Source organism: Zalophus californianus, chromosome 5 (assembly GCF_009762305.2).
Source record: "Zalophus californianus isolate mZalCal1 chromosome 5, mZalCal1.pri.v2, whole genome shotgun sequence".
NCBI lineage: Eukaryota > Metazoa > Chordata > Mammalia > Carnivora > Otariidae > Zalophus > Zalophus californianus.
In genome coordinates this window covers 17,369,800-17,394,342 of record NC_045599.1, presented here as the reverse complement: position 1 = coordinate 17,394,342, position 24,543 = coordinate 17,369,800, and the positions used below count along the sequence as shown (strand labels likewise).

Here is a 24,543-nt window from a genome sequence, read left to right as displayed (position 1 = left end):
GATGTCCCTGTCAACACTCACTGATCCCACTCCCTTGACTCTGGCCTCCGCCATTTCCCTTCCAGATTTTCCTAGACTCAGTTTCTGCCGCCCCTCAAAAGGGCCTTTGCTCACCTCCTGTTCTACTCTCAGTCTCTCTGTGTCTTTTCTTTGCTTTTTTTTTTTTTAAGTCTCACACCCAGTGGATAGACCCGCTTCCAAGATTATCCAAGTTTCCACAGCCACGGTATCTAGTGCCAAAAATATCATTTGTGTTAAGTGGAGAGATGAATGGCCCGAAAGCACACACAGCCTCTCTTTGCATATAAAAGAAAAATGACTGAAATCTCAAACAGAATTAGTGCTATCAGCTGGTTTTCTTTGGCTTTCAGTCACTTATTAGCCGATAAAAAAAGTTCAAGACTAATAAATATTAGAGCGTTTTGTTAAAATGGAAAAAAAAGTGAAGTCTTCGGTTATGTTCAATTACTTTTCCTCCACAAAAAGTCACGCTACTCCTTTCACCTTCTGTAGATCCTGGTAATGATTTAAGTTTCTCTCTTTTCTCGGCTCTGGGTTCTCATCACTGCTTTTACAACGTGGTGCCTTAAATGAGAAGATGCACACGTTGCCAACATTAGTGGGGAAACGTTTGTCCAGACACGTGGAATATTTCCTATCCCTTCGTTCTCCAAAGGGCAAAAGCTCTAGAGAACGTTCTGCTGTTACCTCTGCCTTTTGCTTTTATTAGTCTCTTGCCTTTCACGCCGACAGCTTTTCCAGATCCTCTCCTGTCATTTTCAGAGTCTCTTCTACCTTCCTAAACCCCTGGTTCTCACTGCCCAATTTTCTTTTTTGGATACAGTCTAGCCTGCGCACAGTAGGACGTCAGTAAGTGCCTGTTAAATCAGCACGCCGCGTTGTAATAAAAGAAACAACATATAGTAAAAGCAACAAAAAATGCTGCTTTCTTATCTGAACTGCATGGGCTCAGTGAGGTGAAAAGCAGTTTCTTTTCTCATGGCCTTCAGCTGTATGCGGTCAGTCAGGAAAGGGCTTTCCTACACCTCAGGCAGATGTGGGAACACATCCACAGATGCTGGGTCATTTTCCACGATAACAATGGTGTGACTGGTCTGACGCTGGTAATGCTGCATTTATAAATCAAATTCCAGGCTAAATCTAAATAGACCCTTTCCTTCCCGCACACAGTCACTCTTCTTGCTCCTCCTCCTTCTTGTTGGTCACCTTTTCTCTTTGCTTTGTCATTCAGGGCCTTAACATTTTTTTTTTTTTTTAAGTCTGCTTTTCATATTCACACGTGCCTCAAACTCCTGAGGACCCTCCCTGGGCTTTCGGCCATGTGCTATTATGACGGCGGCCCTGGGTTTGGTTCAGCTTCATGCACCAAGGCACTTGGAGGGGAGAGATTCCGACTCTTCTTGCGGGAACTCCACATGATCTAAGCTGCATGTGGATACTGTCTCAGGTGGCTGGTGGCAGGGGGCAGAACCCGCCTCCCTCTCCTGTGGCTGTGCTCCCCAACCCCACACCCTTGCACACACAGACCATGGTAACACCTGTGAGGCAGGTAGGACTACAAGCAGGAGGCCACCCGAGGCTGTCAGCTGGACAGGCTGGCCACCCTGCCTAGCCTGCCTGTGGGCTGAGGGGAGCAATGGTAATATCTGAGGCCTCCCTGTAACCAGTTCTGGGGCTTTCTGAAGGCATTCTAGAAGCTCTGCCCTGCCCCAGAGAAAGGGGGGAACCCACAACCCTCCATCTGCTGTCCCTTCCGACATCCTGCAACACTCAACGAGAAACTCGTAGGGCTCCTTATGATGCCATTTTTTTGGGCTTCTGGAAATACGAATATATCAACTTAATTCCTTACGATCTACTACAGCAGAAAAAGCTGACTTAATCCACACACGTCTTCCAGGACACAAAATTTCCATTTTTTTGGTTTCATTACTTATAAAGTCATTTGTCTCCTCAAAGCAACAGGGCCTGTGTACCTGGATGCACCCGAGGAAGCCATGCTGGGAGGCTACGTGGACGGCACTGTTGCCATCTTGGTCCACTTCATCCAGGGAGATGCCCTGTTCTTGCATAAACTGAAGAAGCCAAAGAAGAATTTTTTCCTATAAACACAAAGACAGTTGCAATTAATGGAATATTATGCAGCAAGTCTGAAATAAAGACAGAGGGAAACAAAACTCTGACGTGGGAAGCTTACATACAACCAGGTTTATCGTATCAGCAGAAAATACCCTTCCTTCTGAACTGAAAATCCATGCATCTCTCTGACTCAAAGTCCACGAAAGAGGAACGCTCAGAGAATTTTAAGAGCAGGGAGTTATGTCAGAAATGCTCTCGTGTTAGTTATCCCATAGATGTAAAAGTAGAACGTTTGAGTACTTCCTCAAAGTGACACAGCTAGACAGATCGAAAGCGGGGACCAAAATCTAAGTCTTTCGATGACAAGGCAATGTTTTTGCCACTTTGTTCTACTATCTTTAGGGTGCAGGAATATTATTATAAAACCTCAGGCGTTAAGAGAACCAGCTTCTCCTTTGAAGTTGATAATGCTTCGACCATGCCTTCATGATCCCAGACCTCCTGCACTCAATAGGCTGACAGAGAGAAGCAAGAGCTTAAGTGGCTAAGTATAAGATAACCTCACCGAGAGAAAACCAGGACCCTCCTGATTTTTCTGACCCGTTGTTGGTGGGGTTTTAAAGGTAAAGGCTTCCCGTATTGCCTGTTAAATGGAGGGTGCCCGACGCTCTGAAGGCAACCTTTCAAAAGCAAAGACATAGTGTGCTCAGCGTGTTGTCAAAATCCGTTTGCCTTTTACCCACTGAGTATTTTGTGGTATTTTCATGTTATGTTTGGCCTCAGGAGAAAGCAGGGGGATGGGATTTCACTGTTTTAAAATAGATGAATTAAATATAATGTTAAAAAAACATGAGAGTGGTAAAAACAACAGCATGAAGTTTAGTGAGTGGAATTTGACATTTAAAAAGACGATCATGTGTTTGAAATAGCCTTGAACCTCTCCTTAGCCTTTTAAAGGTTTCTCTTTTTTTCCAGTTACTTGCTCGGACTGGTCATGAACTTTTATACTTTTCTGGATTAAATTTGCCTTCACCTTCTGAACATGCCAACTAATCTGCTAAAAGAATGTTGGATAAACACAGCCAACTCCTTTCATGGTTCACCCCTCGTCGGGGGAGCAGGGCACTGTTTATGAAGGCATTGGCAACATCAGGGACAGAATGAACATTTGCACCACATTCTTCCCATGTGAGCAAGCAGGGAGTAAGACCCCCAAAGAACAAGAAGGCAAACGTGTAATCAATGCCTATCACCTATCAAGAAGGCACCCAGGGAACGCAGGGTGAGTGTCAGCTGCAAAAGCAGACAAGACCCTGAAGAACATGAAACCCTGAAGGTCCCTGGAGAATGAGGTGGAGCAGAGCCTGGAGGCCAGGGCTGGGAATGAGACTCTGGATCAGGTTATGCTGATGTGCTTGTCCTCTTCTTCCGAGGCAAACTTGGAGAAAGTTGGGGCTGATACTTGGACCAGAGTGGGTGGTGATGTTTCCTATGCACAAGGTAGAACAACTTTCTTTATTTTTCCTAATTAGGAAGGGGAAAAATGGTATGACTCTGACTTGGAGCCAGATGATTCTACCATGGGATCTTAACTCCTTAAAAGATCCGGGTGAGTGGACATATCTTAGGAAAAAAAAAAAACATAACCATTGAAGTCAATGGCGAAGATCTGGAAACAGCAAGAGGGCAGGTCGCCATGACACAACCAGTGACAAGGACAGTCCTGCCACCCCAGTGGCTCATTCTCAAGCATGTGGTGACTTGGCTTGCTCTGATATAAATCACAGAATCTTAAAATTGCAGAGTGGGAGAGACTTCAGGGAATTATCCAATTCAAACACCCTTGTTTTACATGTCAGAAAACCAAAGAAGACAGGTATATATCCTCTGATATTCTAGCAGCTCTATTCTTCAGCAAGTCAAGTTCAAAGGAATGCAAGATAGTTAGGAATGTTCTACATGAACCTGTTTGTCAGGCATATTTTCATATTTTTCAGACTCAAATTAATAGTATAGTGGATAATGCTGTTCTACCTGGACAGAAAATGCCCTTTACTATCATTCACATTGTTTTGACTTTTAATAACAGGGTTGTAGGAAATGGAACACTGCCTTTCATAAGACTAGGAATTTTCCTCTTGCCGAAATATGGAGAAGAACCTAGAGACCTGGACTTTGCAGGGGCTTGAAGATCTGGGCAAACAGGCCAAGTTCTGAATGAGGCCAAGAGCTGCCTTGGCTCCCAATGGTCTTCCAAGTCAGGTTTAGCCCGGATTGTTCAATGACCTGCCTTTTTTCTTCTGATGGCATGAAAAACTCTTCCTGATAATTAAAGATCTTACCCAATTCAATATGCAAGACTTACATAAAGTAAAACCATTATTCTACTGTTCAGAACAGGCATGTCTTTGCCCAGCACCTCAAATTCAGTTTTGCGTTCTGCAGTGGGCAATTTACTTTAGTAAGAAGTGACATAATCAGCCTGTTCACTGATAAACTTCATGGAAACAAAAGATCTTGAATTCCTGGGTTCTGGTAAGAGCATATTTAGCATCCACTCTCGGAGAAATGCTGCTTTCTGCTCTGATTCTGGAGAACATGCCAGCAGAAATCGACGGTCCAAAAATTCAAACAGCGACTTATCTGAGAAATATCTAGTAAGGAGAACAAATACAACTATCTTCTCCAACCAAGAAGGGCCTTATGAATGCATATGTGTATTAAATATACATGCAGCGAGGTCTACCTCCCTCCTTAGACATTCAGCGCTCTCCTTCTGTGCGTGCATGTGCGCATGCGTCACGGCGATGTTCAAAGCAAGATGTAATTTCTGATTTTCATTTTCCCTAAGCATTGCTTTCAGAGAACATCTGACACAGTCATGTGGATGGAGAGGCCCTTCTCTCTTATTTCTGTTTTACAGAATGCCTTTCCAACTTAACATTCTACCCATCCACCCACACACTCAGTACATTCAATTTTCATCTTTTGACTAAAAACGTCCTTCATGTCCTGGTTTCCTCTTCTGGGGATTTTCTGCTTTTTGGGGAACCTGCTTTATTGGTGTATTTTGTGTGTTCTTAAAGGAGATGTAATTTGTTTAATGAGGCGATTAATACATGTAATTCACAAGATTTTCTGGACAAAGTCTAATAAAAAATGTAATGGAAAAGGGTGCACAGGTTTATTACTGGCATCAATAAAATCTCTACAGTTTTCGCTACAACCGTTAAGTTCTAAAGGAGGCAGCTTTTTCTGCAATCATATATATCATCAAATCTAATACACCATCAATTTTATGATTCAGCCTGGTTTTTGAGATGGTAAAGTGTAAGAAAGTGGCCAGCCATAATTTCACGGTGTCCTTTATTATAAGATAAATGTAGAATCCAGAGATAGTAAAGTATGAAAAAAAAAAGTATATCCAAGGATGTCTTCAATAGGTTAAGGCCTAAATATTTTTTTTTGCCAAGTTTCCCTAATGCTTTACTTATGGTGAAATAAGTAAATTGAACAATATTGATATCAATAAAAATAGGAAATTGGGAGACATCCAATAATCCAAAGAACCAATACTTATGTCTACTTCGTGCCAGCAGCAGGCAATGCTTCATGTGGCTTTTTTCCACTTAATCCCCAGAGCTGCCTGGTGAAGTAGGTTCTTTTATCTCCATATTAGAGATGAGGAAACCGAGGTCCAGAGAGATCTTTAAAAAAAAAAAAAAAAATGTCTCCAAGGCCACCGAGCTAGTAAGTGGTAGGGCTCGGATTTAGATAGACCCAGACACAGAGTCCATGTTCTCCGGGTCTCTCCTTTCTGTCTACTGAGTATGAATGTCCGCAATCGCTCACTGACCCATGACCCTTGATTCCATAAATGACACACTCATTTTGCACGGTGACCACTCTTGGGTCACAGAAAGCATGGTTAACAGCCCCTCAGTCTGTGGGTTTGCAGAGCTCAGGGTCGCTTAGGCTGTTTTTTAAAGAGCTGTCCTCGGAGAGCAGATGGATGCCCAAGCTAATCAAAGGTTTTTCTATTTTGCTTTCATCTGCAATCCCAGCACTTTCCAGGTTGTTTGCTTATTTCTACCCCATGATGGTGAAACAGTGAAGTCAACAGAATATTCTGCCTTTTGAATCGTGGAAAAACAGTAACACACAGCCTGTGGAAGGAAGTATCCCTCTTGCTAGCCTGCCTGTCACTGTTCGTGACCATTTGTAGGAACTGCTGAGACTTTCCTTTTTCTCAAAAAGTGTCTGCCCCCCCCCCCCCCGCCTTTTTGTTTTTTTGGATCTGTATTAGGGCAAACATTTAAAATGGGAGAATGCACACAGTACAGGCAAAGGTGTTCTTGGTATATGCCGAATGCTACGATGGAGGTTGTTTCTGTAGCAGGATCTCCCTCCCAAGAGTCACAGGGAAGATTCGGGAGCAACACGATCACCAGGTTTGATGCTGAAAGTAACACAGAACCCACTGAACTGATGTCCAGCGTGGAACAGGCCGAAGCCCCCCTGAGCAGCTGAGGGCGACAGCTTTGCTGGGAGCGGGGACAAGACCGTCGGAACCTTTGTGTTGAAAGAAAACAGCCCGAGTCCCACCGCTGGTGGCTCTGACTGGAGACAAGTCTGTCTCCATTGTTGCGCCAGCAACATCTCTCTCACAGGCCAGCAAAGCGAGCCGACTGGAGGACATCCCTGCTTTATCCCTGAGTCCCCCCATGGCTCTCGCCTCGGCGCTCCCTGCGGTGAGCTCTGCTCGGGACACTCAGGCCATGAAGTAATTGCACCCTCTGAGACTTCACGTGTCACGGTGAGGAAAATCAATTCCTATCACCCGAAGAGCTATCACTCCAGGAGACCACTAAAAACTGCAGGCTGCCCCGCGGTACCGGAGTCTTTAAGGTAATTTTTACAAGGAAAGGGACACAAATTGGGAGTCAAAGCAAGCCCGTTCTTTAAGAATCTATATGGGGGCAGAGGGCAACGAAAATAAACCGAGAGAGGACTTTTGCTCGGCACTATCCTTTCCAGAGGTATTTACTCAAGAAACAAAACCAGAGCACAGTAGAGTGCCTGCCTGTTGGAGGAAAAACTTGCATGTGCTGAATCCATTAGAAAACTGTTCGGTAACAGTTTTCCTTGTGAAAATATTAGCCTTGTCCCGGTTCCAAGTTCAGCATCGCCACAGGTTATCTGCTACGTAAGTGCCTGCAGCCGATGCAGGATGGCTGGACAGAAGAGAATTCACAGTTTGGAAGGGCTTCTACGCTTTCCACTTGGGTAGGAATGCTCTCCTACGGGTGCCGCTGGGCTGGCCCTGCTCACAGCTGGCCTCGAGGTCATTAACAATGCTTGTCAGCTTGAAATAACAACCTGGAGACTGATAACTGGCATGAGGCAAATGTCTGACATGGCTCTTTGACTAGGTCACCCGTTTCAGGGTTTTCCTCGAGTCCCGTCAAGCAAGCCACGCCATCACCCAACCAGTTCCAGAAAGGGCACTTTACTCTGGTTCTGTCCCAATGCTTCACAATTATGAGAAACCCACTGTGAGGGCTGAACAGAGAAACTGGCACGCTTTAAGCAAAGAGACAAAGAAGGCCCGGGGGCCCAACTGTTTCCTAAGAGGCTCAGAAGGGCAATGCAAACCTCTCCTCCTTTTCTTCGGCAAGCTCTACCCAAAGTGCAGTTAGCCTTTCCACTGGTATCGAAAATTCCTCGTGAGGAATGAGGATAAGCAAAATGAAGCCAGGGACATGAGACAATTATTCAGACAGTTTGGGAATAAATAACATTCTGTTTTAGACTGCAACTGATTTATGAAGATTATCAGTGATGACATTCTTCTGGTCATTCGAAAATTCTATTCTCCCCTTTGCCAGTGCAAGCAAAAAAAGGGCATCCTTCGCAAATGCTTATTAACTATTATGGTTGTCGGTAGGAAACTGTGGCTAGGGCTCGCAAGGACAGTACACAGAGAAAACGGAGTGATTATTTCAAAGACGGTGGCTTTGACAAATTTTAAATGTTCTTCCTGCTCCTTTCTTCATCTCATAAATTTAGTACCAGATACTCCCTTCTTCAATGAGCTGTGTATCACAGTGTGTTGTTAGCTAAAATTGTAAAAAAAAAAGCCTTCCTCGGCTAGATCAATGCTGCTATAAACAGGCTATACAGGTTATCTACACAGGCGGACACAAGACAGGATCTGATCCTGAAGTCACAGGGTCTGAGCTGAGACGCAATCGTTGCTTACTAGGCACTGGAACATGTGTAAGTCACTTAAATTTCTTTCTTCACTCTCGTCTACAGAATGGGTAATAGGATCCAAGAGGGTTGTTCTAAGGAATAAGTCAATAGGATCCAACAGGGTTGTTCTAAAGAATAAGTCAGATAATGTATGCAAAATCCAATGGCCTGGTGCCTGGCACATAAAGGAAATATTACATATTAATGTGACTGTAATTATTAATATAATAACATGGTAACTGTAATTAATACGTAATTATATATTATTAATATCACCATTAATGTAACATATTACATATTATACATATATTACACACGAATATAATATTAATACATATTACATATTTACATATATATAAACCGAAGTTACCATGGCACAAAATAAGCTATCACCTAACATGGACTCCCACTAAAGAAAGACTGTAGTAACACTCTCCACGGGTCTTTTTTGAGCTTGAGATTGTCATGCTCAAAAAAGCATAATCTCTTGTTGACAATACCACAATTTACTGCCACTGGGAAAGTTTATGAAGCCAAAGGGGATATGGTTATATGCATGAGAAGCAATTTTCTTTGCCACAAACAAATATGATTAAATCTATTTTAATACAGTGCTGACTTTATTTATTTTTTTTAAGACTGAGATTGGCATTTTGTGGTTCCAACTTAAAAAAATATATAATTTATACTTATCCTTCTCAAAGGGAGTTACTGAGGATTTTTTTTTTACTCCATACCCTGGATTGTGATCTGTGAACTTCAATTACTCTCACAGGGATTTCCTAATGTAGGAGCTGGTTGTAACTGAGACTCATCCAGTTAGTGTGTTTGCTCATCTTTAATAGAGAGAGACTTCCTTAATTAATCTTACTGAAGATTTTACTGAATTAATTTTAGTTTAATTTCATTAACTTAATTAATTAATTAAATAAGACTTTACTTAATCTTACTGAAGAAAATCTTACTGAAGATTTTCCTTTTAACGCTGAGACAAGAAAGTTTGTCACTTTCCCTTTTGACAAAAGTTAAATGCATTTATTGTAGAAAATTCGGAAAATACTGAAAAATAGAAGAAAGAAGATAAAAGCCATTCTAATTCCACCCTGAGTGATAACTCCTATGAACATGTGGTGACACAGTTTTTTTTTTCCCCCCGAGTCTTATGACCTACTTCTCTTCTTCTCTCTCCAGAATTCAAAGTTGGTACCAAATTAATATGAATGGTTTTGTATCATGCATTTTAATATTATATAATGACCATGTTTTCCCATAAAATTCCATTATAGGTATGTAGTTTTGTTATTTAGCCAATATCTTATTAGGGAATATTTAGGTTGTTTAAACATGTTTTTCATTAAAAAATACTACAAAGAAATGATGGCTTATAAACCCGATCATTAAAAGTTCTTCCTACCTGGCCAAAGCAACCTGCATAATGAATAAGGCTTGGGAAATCCTTAGAACAACTCAGCTCTGCGATGGCTTCGGTTTCACTCACCATCCAACGGACACACTCCAACTGACCATTCTAGATTGGAAAAAAGAAGAAAGAAAGAAATTCAAGGTTACTCAAATTTGAAAAATACCTCATAGATGGTAATTTTGCCAAGGGAAGAAATCACGTGAATTTTGGTTCTTGTTATTTGGCTTCATTTATTTGCTGTCTATCACCTATTTTGTCTCTGGTCTGTGCTTTTGGCTCAAAATCAGATGGGGAATTTTTACTGAAATGCATTTTCATAATTGTAATCAGTTAGTTTAAAATGACTTTATTGAGGTATAATTTGCATACTATAAAATATACTCTACCCTTTTTAAGCATATAGTTGGATGAATTTTGACAAATATATACTCTCTTGTAATTACTGCTCCCATCAAGATGGAGAACATTTCCATTCCCCCCTTTCCCCAAAATCTTTAGGATTCCTCTGGTCTCCAGAGGTCTTCACCTTTGCCCCAGGCAGCCACTGATAGGATTTCTATCACAATAGGATAGAGGACATAGTCTTCTGTGTCTCACTTTTGTCCCTCGGCATTCATGCCTCTAAGACTCATCCAAGCTTCTGCTTGTATGAAAGGTTTTTTCTTTTATACCGATGACAAGCATTCCAGTGTATGAATATACCAACATTTATTTATTCATTAGCTCTTAGTATAGGCTTTTACCATTGAGAATTTGAAATGGTAGGATTCCAAAATAAAGAAAGAGAAAATAACCTTATTATTCTACTGGCTCAAATGCTACATTCCCTGAAGCCTTTGGTGACTCCATCCCCACACTGGCTTTTTCCTCCTGTGCTGAGATCCCACACTGTACAAACCAGGAAGGCAGCTGTGAAATGTATAACCTAGTTATTAGGACCCAGACTTTGGAAAGGATTTAAATCCTTAATCCACTATTTAGTTACAAGACCTTGAACAAGTTGCTTCCCTCTCTGATACTCAGTTCTCTCATCTGTGAAATGGCAGGGATAGCACTAACTGCCTCGTAAAGTTACTATGAGCAGCAGATGAGACAAAGCGTCTGAGCTTACTCAGCACACAACACTTGTTACCTTTTACTAGTAGCGCACTCTCCCAGCTCCTCTACGACACAAATGAGACATTCAGCTGCCTTCCTGGTTTGCCCAGTGTGGGGCCTTAGCCCAGGAGAAAAGAGCTACCATGCCATGGAGTCCGGGAAGCTTATTCTAGACACAAGATAGAGGAGGTAATCTATTCCTCTTCCATCTACACCTATTTGGATAGTGGAATTTCAAGTAGTCAACTCTCAACTGCTCACAGGCAGAGACTATCTTTGCACTGGGGGAAGAGACTATCTTTCCATCTGGCTAGATTGCCAGATCAGGTGGGTGGTGAATAGCTTCCAGGTGCCACCTCAGGTCTGTCTCCTCCTTCCTCTGCAGTCATTGCTGCCAGGAGAGGGAGGTCTATATGGGCTGGCTCCCTTGCCTCCTGGGTTTGGCTGATGGAGAGTGTTGGCAGGACACCAGGAAAGGAGAGTGAGTTTGAGATTCCCTCTTTTCCTGGCTTTCCCAACTCGCATGGGGTTACCGTTGGCTGCTGTGTCCCTCCACCAGGCAAAGGTCAGAAATCGGCCAGTTCTTCCGTTCGGCCATCTCTAGCTTGTGCCTCTCCCCCAGCCCCTTCAGGCTCTCAGGTGGTAACAGTGCTCTGCTCTTATCCCCAGGATGCTGTACTTTTCTTCTTGGGCTCCCTACACCCCACCCATCACCCTTTTGTACATGAATCCTTCATTATAGACGTTCTTCAAATTGCATAATTTGAGCATGCCAACTGTTTCCTACCAGGATTAAAATAAAACCACTGATACTATGTGCTTTATTCCCTCTGAATTAAAAAAAAAGAAATAGGAACCACAGTGAGCATCTACCAGGGAAGAGAGTTCATATCAACTGGCATTTACACAGAACACAGAGAAGAGGCAACATTTCTGATTTTAATGATTTGAGTCTTTTCTCTTTTTTTCTTGGTCCATCTAACTAAAAGTTTACTAATTTCTTCAATCTTTTCATAGAAACAGATGTGGTTTTGTTGACTTCCTCTATTTCTTTTTTTTTTCTGTTCTGTATTGCATTTATTTCTGCCTGAATATTTGAATTTCTTCTCTTCTGCTTGCTTTGAATGTAGTGTGCTATTCTTTTTCAAGTTTCTTAAGGTAGAAGATAAAGCTATTAACTTTAAATCTTTCTTTTTCCCCCCTTTTTTTTAAAAAAAAAGATTTTGTCTACTTATTTGAGAGAGAGAGAGCACACAAGCATGGGGGAGGGGTAGTGGGAGAGGGGAAAGCAGACTCCTTGCTGAGCAGGGAGCCCAACGTGGGGCTCTATCCCAGGATCCTGGGATCATGACCTGAGCCAAAGGCAGATGTTTAACTGACACAAGCCACCCAGATGCCTCTCCTTCTCTTTTTATTAATACTGGCATTTATGGCTATAAATTTCCCTCTCTGCATTGCTTTAGCTGCATCCTTAAATGATAATAGAATGCATTTTATTTTCCAGTTTCCCTTGTAATTTCTTCTTTGACAAATGATTATTTTGGCGTGTGTTAATTCCAGATACTTGTATCCCTAATTTCCTTCTGTTACTGATGCCTAATTGCATTTCCTTATGGTTAAAGGACATACTTTGTATGATTTCATTCCTTTCATATTTATTGAGACCTGTTCTGTGGCCCAACATATGGTCTATTCTGGAGAATGTTCCATCTGTATTTGGGGAGAATGTGTATTCTGCTTTTGTTGAGTAGAATGTTCTGTTAGATATCTGTTAGGTCTAGTTATTCAAGAAGGTAACATTTGAATAAATGTATTAAATAATAAAATGCTGCTATAAAGGCAGAAGGAAATATATTGCTACTATGATCTTGAACAGAACATTGCTTGACATAAACAGAAATACCAAGAAAACAAAAAAATGTTATTAAATTTCAGCAGGAGATTTTTGCCTGCTGGAGTCTCTGAAACTGGGGTCACTCATACTGGATGTTAAAAAGGAACGTCAGTAGGTTATGTCTTTGAAGTCATTTTCTCATCAGACCAATGTGTTATCTTTGAGCTTAATCAGAAGGACTGAATGAGAAATAAAAAAGAAACTAAGGTTGTTTCACTCCAAGTCTGCTTAACTCCAAAAACAATGTATTATGTTGGCCCCATTTTAGAAACACACTGCTCTCACCATATAGAAATCTTTCTTTTCAGTTATTTTGCTTAACTGTTCCCAAAGGGCACTCAGTAATGCCCTGAACTGCCACAGTATCTAGTGTTGGGTTGCCCAGAAAACTCTCAATAAGTTCTGTATGTAACTGGTAAGAATTTATTATGTTCCATTTAAGGAGTTTAAGGGTAGGGGAGAGGTGTTCTTAAGCCTTCAAAGCCCCTTTTCTCAGGTTATCTTTTATCTTTTTATTTGATACCCTATCTCTGACTTTGTTTTTCCTGTCAGCCGAGTCACATTCTCTCAGTGACTTCTGCTCCTTTGAACCAAGTTTGTTGTCTTTAATGACAGCAGGGCTCTCAGAACTATGCTTAATGAGGTGAGATGCCATCAGTTGGTCGCTGGTGTTCAAAACAAGGTCCTAAAACAGAAGAATGATGACTTAGTAGAACTCCCTCAACTTCACCAATGTCTATCAAATGACACTGAATGGACTGAGGCCAGATTCCCGAAGGGGGTGGCACTTACTATAAAATATTTGTTTTGACTTCTTTTGTAAATTCTAGATTAAATGAAGAAAGAGAAGAAGAGTTCCATTTCTCATATCATTGTCTGGAAGTAAAAATATGAAAGGTCTGAGACCCCAAATCCATAAGAGCTTTTGAGTCTCGTGGGTTTGATCTGCGTTCTTCATTAAAACAAAGAAATAAAAAGCACTGCAGTTCAAGGTTACATGCTGATTATATGATAGCAGTACGTTGACTGGAGGAGTTTAAGAATGAATTACCAATATGGATACCGTAGAAGGAGTTTTATAGCCAGGGTTGGCCCAATGACCACCAAGTTTCTTATGTACTGTCCTACTCTGAAGATTCTTAATCCATGGAAACAAGCACTAAGGTATATAAATGAAGAAAAAGCTTTCTCATCCAACTATGTGGCTATGATATACTCCATAATTTAACATCAGTTAGGAAAGCTAATGAGCACTGTATTTTATAAACACTAAAAGAGCAAGGCAAATGTCAACATTTATTGGCATTGCAAGAATATTTTATTCATCACTGACCCACACCCATCGATGACCAGATCCGACCCCTGTCTTCCCACAGGACTCTGATATAGGACTAGATCCTGAATTTGCCATCCTGCACTTGAAGTACTGGTAACTTACCTGCCCTATCTACCTGGCTATCAGCTTCTGAGGAAAAGGGACTAGGTCTCATTCAAATTTGTACTGTCACCACACAGTACCTGGTGGACTTGGTACACATTGCTGAACTCAACTATACTGCACCTTAACTTCCCATCTAATTTCTCTTCATGATGGCTGCTTGCAGTTCAGTTCCTAATGTGACGTAGCAACATTCATTAAAGGAAAGCAATATCTACCAGGGTCTTGGATCTCTTATTTTACTAAAAAAAATTCTTCTATACTACCTTAGAAATAATACATTATCATAGAATAAAATTAAATAAAGCAAAAAGCAAATTTTAATACATAAAACTTCACTGAATGGTAGGGTGCCTAGGTGGCTCAGTTGGTTAAGTGTCTGCCTTCACCTCAGGTCATGATCTCAGGGTCCTGGGATCAAGCTCCCCTTCGGGTTCCCTACTCATCGGGGAATTTGCTTCTCCCTCTTCCCTGCCCCTCCCCCACTCATGCTCGCGCTCTCTCTCTCTCTCTCTCTCTCTCAAATAAGTAAATAAAATCTTTTAAAAAAGTTCCCTGAATGGTAAATAAATTAAAGATGCAAAAGTTCAGATTTGCATAAAAGATATATTAAGGTAGGCCAGCATTCACTTGTTTTTCAAATGTAACATGCTCTTCAGTGAATACACAAGTGGATCTCTTTAACTAGCAAGTATCCCTAGTAAATTTCAAAAATAATTCCATTTCTAAAAATGATTATTCAGCTTTTAGAAGACATAACTATTATGTAAAGCAGAGCACATATGCAGAAGCCCAAGATGTATTATATTTCCCTGAACTTCACTTCTGGCTTCTTCATAAATATGACTGAATTCTACACTTATTTGCCAAAGATCTTAAAAGTAATTGTAGTTTAATAGCTAACCTTCTAGTGATGTGTTATGTTTTGCAGAGGCACTCACAGCAGTGAGCTATAAAAGACCATGTTTCCTTGACTCACAATTTCTAAGTTTTAACTCTATCCCAGTTGACACTATACTCAAAACTAGGCCCTGACATTCTAAACAACTCTTGGTACTGAAGACATTTACACTTCAGATGTGATCCATTAGAAGCCTGCTTTATTATCTAAAATACTCATGAGAGCTATCTTTCCTTAAAATACACCTTTCCCTCATTTGTCTCGCTCATTATACTCACATTAGGAAGAAATGAAATAGTCGCAGATAAATCCAGGTGTGGTTAAAATCTAAATTGCAGTCACCATGAATAACAAAAGTTCTGAGAACCACAACAGATCATTTTCCTTCCTCTTTATTAGCTGACTTGAAGCTTACCCTCATTGCACAATAAATTGGAATGTAGTCGCCAAAGCTCAAAGCGGTTAGTACCCAAAATGATTACTCTCTTAAATGTAGTCTGCTCACGTGCCATTTGCTTGGTGTATCACGCCACTCTCTCCCTGCACTCATCTCTCCCAACTTAGCTCACTAGGAATCTTTAAAAACAGAAACTTTTAGCTGTGGTGGGTCCAGCCCCCAGCCCATCATCACCTTGATGGCCAGGCCCGCTGGAGTCAACTTCTCTACGTTTCGCTCACTGAGGCAATCTTCTCCCATCAAAGAGGTGAGGTGCTGCAGACATTCGGCGTGTCCCTGCGACGCGGCCACATGTAAGAGATTGTTGCCATTTTCGTCATGGATTTTGTCTAGGTTGTCGGCAGCGAGGTGTGGCTGTACAGATGGTAAGATTAGAACACTTAAGTCAAGAATCAGAATGAGATGTTATGGGGGTTTCGCTGTGGGCCCTGGGAAGAAGAGATGAGTTTCCAGGAGCTCTGGTGGCCATCCTGGGGATTTAATAAGTCAGAAAGTCCCTACTATTAATGCTAATGACTTTCCATTACAGTTTTTGCTATCCTATCCTTTAGAACCTAAGTCCTCAAGGGACTTATCTTCATGGGAGACATGGCGACCGGGCTCGGTCAGCGAGCTTGTGGAGGCGCCAAGATGGTTTTCTAAACAACTGCGCTGACATTTATGGTAATGGGCAGGTTCTCTCTCTGTCTCCTCCATTCAGCTGCTAAGTGCTGACAGCCAGACTGTGTTTTATCCTCTGTTGTAGGTTTGTTGAATGAAAGAACTACTTCTCTCCACCATCTGGTTTGCCTTGAACGACAGAGAACTGGCTTTGATCGTAAGCTATCTGATGGCTGCCACATCTAGAGCTAACATAGGATTTTTCCCGACACTTGCACCCCAAATAGAGTCCTGGGGCACCTGGAGGTTATACCTGGCCTTTAGTGTTCTCACCTCTAGTGAAGCTTAGTTCCCTGCATATGACATGGTTGATAGAGACTGTTGGGTGAGTCAAGAGGTGTTACCAGCTGGGAAACACGAAAACATGGGATGGACAGAAGAAAAGAATAAACCAGTGAGAAAAAGAGAGGAAGAGCCAGGAGAAATAGAAAAGCTATTTTCAGGAGAAAAAAAATTATTACTTTTTTGGAAAAGTGTTCAATCCTATCATCCTATGACAACAGTCAGATTTGTGACAATAGACCAGGCACATTGTACTTATCTCTGCATGGCTTTACCCTAAGTGGAATCACACTGCCAAGCTGTGATGCTTTTCTCAAGTGAGACTTTAATTAACATCATAGTATCAGCCCAGGCTTTCTACTGTTTGATCCAAGTCTGCAAGCCAGAAAAGAACAATGCAGGCAGATGGAGTGTGATTTCAGTTGAGCTCTCTCTGAGCCTAAGCAGAACAGACTTTTCTTACATCATGTTAACTCTGTGACTCGAATCTTTGGAAAGCTTCTTCATGTTCCCTAGACACGCAGCGCTGGAACTCAGTAAAAACTCCATGGAGGTCAGAGGGCAACCAAGCTCTAGGGTAAGCTTCTATCTGCAAATGTTTTCAAACTTCCTGGTCCAAGTCTTCTGAATAATGATCAGGATAAAACAGAAGACCCTCTGTTCATGTATCTGGCAGGCCTACCATCAAGGGACCAACATCCCCACAAGCAACCAAGTGAGAGCACTGGGATCCATTTGAACAGGGAAGGGAAAGACATTCGGATTCACATTAAAGCAAGGGCTGGACTTTGTTTTTTTGTTTTAGATTATGGTCAGATTCATGCACAGATTTGTGCACAGTTCAAGTGGATTAACACTCCCTCTATAGCCGTTTGTTTTCTCCCTGTACTAACCTCCTAATTTTGTATTTTAAAATTCAAGAAGCACATCATCTAACTCAGGCTATAAGTAAAGATGAAGCAAGAATGGGAAGAAACGCTCATCATTCTGTTACTCCTAATGGAGCTGATAGAACCGAAGTCTCTAGATGACGGAATGAGATCATACTTACCAGGAGAGATATCTGTCCTTCCTTAACGATGTTCAAGATGCTTTTCACTTTTTTCAGATACTCACTCCTTTCTTCCGGGCCTTGGGAGCTGGTCCAGTTCACGCCCCCGATCGGCTCTTCTAGTTTGGGTTCTGCGGCTGCGGACTGCGGATGGAAGGCCCTGAGCTGGCCGTCTGGCATTGCCTTCTCGCGTTTTCGACTCAGAGGATCATTAAAGGTCTTGATGAGGAAGTCCTTAGTCTGGGTCTCCGGCTCGTATGCAGAGCCACACTTCACCAGAGGCGGTGAGCTCTCAGACTCTTCCCCGGAGGGCTTTTGCTGCTCGTGGACGGCAGAGGACGCTTTTCTCAAGTGAGGGCTTTTCACTGGCGAAAGAACACAGAACGGTGTCATGCTGGCTGGTGAGCTCTCAGCACTTCCGGGGGAGCAGGCTTTGCCAGAAAGGCCATTGATGGTGGCGCACAAACCCAAAATTCTCTTCTCTGGAGCCACCTTGGTGAAAGAGGCAAGCTGTTGACTGGATTTAATGTAAGGCACATCCAGAATCTCATCCATGTCAAGGTCATAATGCTCCAGCTCCCCCAGCAAGGTGCTGGGCTCGGTGCTCTTACTTTGGGGACCACTGTCTCCATCTCCAGGGCTGAGCTCCTCGGGCTGGGGGCCTGGGTCGGAATCACCCCCTTTCTGGTACTCCACCTTCTGGTTCTTCTGGTCATCGCTTTCATTGTTCTCCAGAGTCTCTGGCTGATGTTTCAGCGGGGAAACTCGCTTCACAGGACGGAACTTACTGTATACATCCGCGATTCCTGTGGGCTTTTGCGTGTTTGTCATGAGAGCCGACACGTTGCAATTCCAGCTCGAGCTAGAAACTGTTTAGAAATAAATACAAGAGGAGAGTATTACATTGAAATGCCGAAGACATCTTGGCCACGCAGGCAGGCATAGTCCACTTACGTTATGCTCAAAGAAAGCCCGTCTGAGGGGATGACTTAGAACGTGTATCACATACCAAACAGTTCACACTTACCACTGGAAAACAGTGAGTGATAAAAGTTAGGGCCTGTTGGCTCAAAATTAAAAAAGTATTCATGGAAAAAGCAGACAGCTAAAACAAACAAACAAACAAACCAACAGATCTAGACAGATTTTTAGGTTCATTCCCTGGATGGCTATACCTCTTTGGAAGGATTAGGATACTTGTCACCACCTTGAAAAACAGAAATGGGAGGTCAGATCCTCTGGATTAAATGAACTTCCAAAGTAGTTTGGGGAGAGAAGGGATGTACATCCACACACACACACACGCGCGCGCACGCACGCACATGTGCACATGCACACATACATATATGTATACCCCTAAAGCTTAAGAAGTCCCACATAAAAAATGGGTAAATTATTTAATATCAGGCAAACTGAAACTGTGACCCATTGGGTGATTGTCCACCACAGATGGGTATCCCAGTGAAGCATCACTCAGAGGCATTTCCCAGTGCTCTCTGGCATACGACACAGCAACATCATGTATTAACACTTCACAACGGAACGTGTTGTAAGAGTCAAGGAGGCCCTCCAGTGTTGGCAAAGCTGGGAGCAGCCAGGAGGAGAAGGAGTTGCAAAGGGAGAGCGAGATGCACAGGTTGGTGGGCTTTTTTTCTTTCTTCTCCTTTCTCTGCAAAGCTTAGATAAAGATTGTCTGGTTTGCCTTTGAGTGAGCGCCTGGTAGAGATGGAGTGTACAGTGAAACAGCAATGCACCTGGAGGTTAAAGATAAGAACACCATCTCTCCCGGTTACCCTCATGGAAGGCAAGCCTGTGCCTTCTCCTGGCGCAGGATGACGGAACCACAGTCTCCTCCCTCATGATGACCCTGCTTCCTCTCTGGGATACTCCCCTGACTAGACAGAGGACCCGGCACCTTTGGAAACTTGTAGGCCACTGGTGTATGGACTCTTCCCTTTCCAATTACATTTATACCATCCCCCTTCAAAGGGGGAAGGTTTCAGGACATGCCCTCCATCTAGGGGCCTCCCATCCCATTCTCCTCTTCTGGAATGACAACAGCTAGGAAGAATTTAATCTAAAAGCATGTGCTGTGTCCATTCTTTGCTACTGGACACGACCAAAGAATAAAAGAGATGGGGTATATTCAGGTCTGTAACTTCTAGGACAGTCCCCGGCTACCACTACTTTTAGGGGTGAAAGTTATTAAAAGTTCCCCAAATTTAGATCATCGGTCAATCTTGTTCCTATTGCAATGTGTTCTAAAAAGATTCAGAGAAGTTCTGGAAGCGAGCTAAGGAGGTGAGAGTAACTATTCTGAGACTGAATGCTATGTAACTGCTGGTGGGTGGGGTCTTTCCCCCCCAAAGAGACCAGTTTGCCATGGGCTTTCTCAGAGGGTCTGCACTAAGTGGTCTAGTTCTGAGGCCTTTAAAATCTATGAAGAGAATACTATGAACTGTGAAGGGAGGCCTGGATTCTGTCCAGTAAGGAACAGGTATTAACAAGAATGTTCCAGAAGGGAAGGAAGGTATCTAGATGCTGTTAAGCTGCTGCCTCTCTTCCCTTTCATTGGCTCGGTTCTAAGCTGTACACAGTACTTGGCACAGAGCAGACAATTAACAAATGCTAGTGTTTGAATTTGAATCTCACTTTGCGCAACGCATTAAATCTCCTTGTAAATGCCCAAAGCGCATCCTTCTGAGGGATTTACGGCTTAATATCACAGGGGACAAAAGTCCTGTTAATAAACTCAGAGGAGTGATAATCACCAATGAGAGCTGGATTTTCTGAAGTTATTTATGAAATGTAAATATGCAAAGGCAAAGACTAATTCCAGTTGGTCCATTATAAATTTAAAAGATTTCCTATCCTTTATAGGTCCATTTTTCCCTAAAAATGTGAAGCTCTGAAAAATTGTCTGCCAGAAATTTCTGCCAAGCTTTCCTCTCTTCCTTTCAAGAACACATGGTTACTTATTTAAAACAGCAGAGAGATAGCGGACATAAAGTTTATAATGCGTAAATATGCCTTTAATTTTATCCATCAATTTTTCTGAAAAGCTTAAAATACAGTGGCCAACATTTTGTGTGTGTGTGTGTGTGTGTGTGTGTGTGTGTGTGTGTGTGTACTCCATGACATTTCAGAGATACATACTTATTATTAGGGATGGTATTTGCTAATATTTTGCCAATTACCTTGATTCCTTTGGAACTTCTTGAAAATATGCATCTCAGGATGTAATAAAAAATTTTAAAGTCACATAACTTAGTGGACCAATACAACGAGCGTATTGTACCTATGTATTTGTGTATTGTATAAGGTCACGGGTTCAAAGGGCTACTCTTTTATGTTGGCTTTATTTACATGTGAAATTTTTTCCAAGTGATACAGGGAAATGGATACCATATGTTTCCCAGCTGTTTTTACTGACAGGAGCCATTAAGAATGCTCTATGGAAATGAATTCTGTCTGAGTCTTATGAAAACACTTCTTTCCACAGAAGGGTCTAGAAACTGAAGAAGGGGCATCAACATTAGTCTTGTTGTCCTTCCTCTTCTTCAAATATCTGACTCTTTTTTAGGCTCAGAGTTAAATCTATGCTTTCTAGTCTGTGTCTTGTTGACCAGGAAAAAAAAAAAATCCCAGTTATGTGATTGTTCAAGAGAGTCTCACGAGAAGGCTCCAATTTATTACTACATATATTCATCTGAGGGGGAAGGGCAATTTTATGCTACACATAAGACAAAACTTTAGATTATTCCTCCTAAGCTGGGAAAATGAGCATTTTAAGCACAACATAAGAAAAAGGGCTACTAATGATTGACAAGGTTTTAACTTCCAATTCTGTAAGTCTACCCCAAATTTCATTTATATTGTTGTTCTACCCAAACACCGTCATCAATTTCTAATAACACATGAAAACAAAGTTCAGACTATGGTTAGTAGAGAGATTTTGAGGCTAAATTTGTTTTTTGGAAATCATGAATAAAGGTGTCATACGTTAAGCTTTAAATCCCTGAAAATCTTATCTATTATCTTATTAGATCTTTACAAGCTCTATGAGAACAGGGTCTGTGTCTAATTTATCTCTCTATTCCTCACAGCACTTAGCAAATTGCTTTATATAAATAGGTTCTTAATGATTTTTTGGTTGAATGGATTCATTTTTAACAGCTTACAAAAGTAAACATGTCTAGTATACCTTAAAACTGTCTACCTGATTATGTCACAAATTTTCTGAAATGGTCATGAAGTAAAGGCAAGTGTTTTTGAGGCTGACTTATAGGCCATGGTGATCTCTTCCAATCTAACTGTCATTGGGACTGTCTCTGAGCTCCAGCAAGGTGGCTTCCAGTGGCCCGCTGACCATCCACACTTAGCCCGTATCTTCAACAAACATTTAATGTGAGCCTAGAATGGGTGCATACTTGTCACAGGCAGCATGCTCCAAAGCAGGGGTCTTACCCCTCCCTTCCCTTACTTGCTCCCTCCCTTTCTCCTACTCATCAAGCACACATGCTCTACTATCTCTTCTTTGTAATCTTGGCCTGGGTCATATGACCACTCATGCAGTTTCCCAAGCAATCTCCCTTCGGAACATCGCTGGTCCTTCTCTTTCCTTGACCTGCATCTCTCATCCCTCCGGGCATTAACTCCTGCTGTGGCCCGATCGAAAATTTTTCTCAAATCTGGTCCCTCTTTTCCAGCCTTATTATACTGACTGGACCACATGGGAACCCTTGCGCATCCTCTACAAAGTTCTAGCTACTTCTCTGGTCTTCTTTTCTAGTCCTGAGTTATCCCTCTTCACATAGGTCTGATTTTGTCACTTCTTAGCTCAGAATCCTCAGGTGGCCCTGTATGGCCTATGACATTTCCCCCTATGTAGCATGCGTATCCCGGCAGTATCGAAGATGGCACACAGGAACCACACCGAATACTCCTTAGAGAAAGAGGGAGCCATATGCCGTTCAACTCTCTTTCTCCCACCTAACTCATTCAAGGAATCTCAGTTTGGTGCTACAGTGAATTTAACTCCTCTCCCAAACTTACCATCTCCCTTTAAAATAATGAGACTGCAGGCCTCAGGCTAGGAGACTTTCAGGAGCAAAGACTTAACAGGAATGTTTTATTTTCATCACATTCATTTTAATGATGACCTTGAATTGACTGCAAGTGACATTGTTGTTTTTTTTTTAAGGTTTTATTTATTTATTTAAGAGAGAGTGAGTGAGAGAGAGCACAAGCAGGCTGAGGGGCAGAAGAAGAAGCAGATTCCTCACTGAGCAGGGAGCCCGATGTGGGGCTTGATCCTGGGACTCTAGGATCATGACCTGAGCTGAAGGCAGACATTTAACTGAATGATCCACCCAGGCACCCCTGACATTGGTTTTATATTTACAATACTGATGTGAAGATTCTTTTGAAAACAGGTATGTTTTAAAGTAAGACATTTGAGGAAAATGTTAAACAAATAATTGCATGAGTAGTTTACAAGGGAGAGCAAAAATAATATAACGCGGCTCTGGATATAACACATATTGTGGAAATAATATTTAAATTACTAAGGTTTGGGAAACTGGCTTTCAGGATAGTAAATAAATTTCTTAGCATAGATGTAGCAGGTTTTTTTTTTAACACAGGCATACCTTAGAGATCTTGCAGGTTTAATTCCAGATTGTTATGACAAAGGGAGTATCGCAATAAAGTCAAATTAATTTTCTGGATCCCAAGTGTGTATAAAAGTTATGTCCTCGTTATTAAGTATGTAATTGCATTAGGTCCAAAAAACAACATACATACCTTAACCAAAAATACTTTATTGCTGAAAAATGCTGACCATCATCTGACCTTTCAGCAAGTCATCATCTTTTGGCTAATGGAGGGTCTTGCCTTGATGTAGATGGCTGATGACCCATCCCAGTGGTGGGTGCTGGGCTGGCTGTGGCAATTTCTTAAAGTAACACAACAATGACATTTGCCACATTGACTGACTCACTAACGATTTCTCTATAGCCTGTGATGCTGTTTGATAACATTTGCCCAAAAGTTGAATTTCTTTCAAAATTGGACACAATCCTCTCAAACCCTGCCACTGTTTGATCAACTAAGTTTATGTCCTGTTCTAAATCCTTTGTTGTCATTTCAGCAATCTTCACAGCATCTTCCCCAGGAGTAGATTCCATCTTTGCTCATCCATAAGAAGCAACTTATCATCCATTCAAGTTTTATCATGAGATTGCAGCAATTCAGTCCCATCTTCAGGCTCTACTTCCAATTCTAGTTCTCTTGCTGTTTCCACCACATCTGCAGTGACTTCTTTCATTGGAAGTCTTGAACCTCTCAAAGTCATCCATGAGAGGTGGAATCAATTTCTTCTAAACTCCTGTGAGTGTTGGTATTTTGACCTCTTCTCATGAATCACGGATATGCTTCGTGTTATCTAGAATGGTGCATCCTTCCCAGAAGGTTTTCAATTTACCCTGCCCAGAGCCATCAGAGGAATCACCACCTGTGGCAGCTAAAGCCTTCCAAAATGTATTTCTTCAGTAACAAGACTTGAAAGTCAAAATGACTCCTTGATCCATAGGCTACAGAATGAATGCTGTGTTAGCAGGCATGAAAACAACATTCATGTCATTGTCCATCTCCATCAGAGCTCTTGGGTGACCAGGTTAATGAGCAATGACATTTTGAAAGAAATCTTTTTTTTCTCTGAGTGGTAGGTCTCAACAGTGGGCTTAAAATATTCAGTAAACCATGTTGTAAACAGATGTGCTGTCATCTGGGTTTTGTTGTTCCATATGCAAAGCACAGGCAGAGTAAATTTAGCGTAATTCTTGAGGGCCCTAGGATCTTCAGAATGGCAAATGAGCACTGGCTTCAACTTAAAATCTCCAGCTACGTTAGCCCCTAACAGGAGAGTCACCTGTCCCTTGAAGCCAGGACCTGACTTCTCCTCTCTAGCTATGAAAGTCCTAG

The 24,543-nt window shown here is 41.8% G+C and overlaps 1 protein-coding gene across 8 annotated transcripts in view; it reads right to left on the bottom strand.

Annotated features, from left to right (window-relative positions):
* LOC113929810 (synuclein alpha interacting protein) overlaps window positions 1-24,543 on the bottom strand; it is a 155,260-nt gene that overhangs the window by 21,950 nt on the left and 108,767 nt on the right. For all 8 annotated transcript variants that reach the window (XM_027606979.2, XM_027606980.2, XM_027606981.2 and 5 more), the window contains 4 exons: window positions 17,560-18,428; window positions 15,741-15,920; window positions 9,770-9,883; window positions 1,998-2,123 (listed from right to left, as the gene is read on the bottom strand). In XM_027606979.2, the coding sequence (XP_027462780.1) occupies window positions 1,998-2,123; window positions 9,770-9,883; window positions 15,741-15,920; window positions 17,560-18,428 (1,289 nt within the window). The remainder of the gene's footprint in view (window positions 1-1,997; window positions 2,124-9,769; window positions 9,884-15,740; window positions 15,921-17,559; window positions 18,429-24,543) is intronic.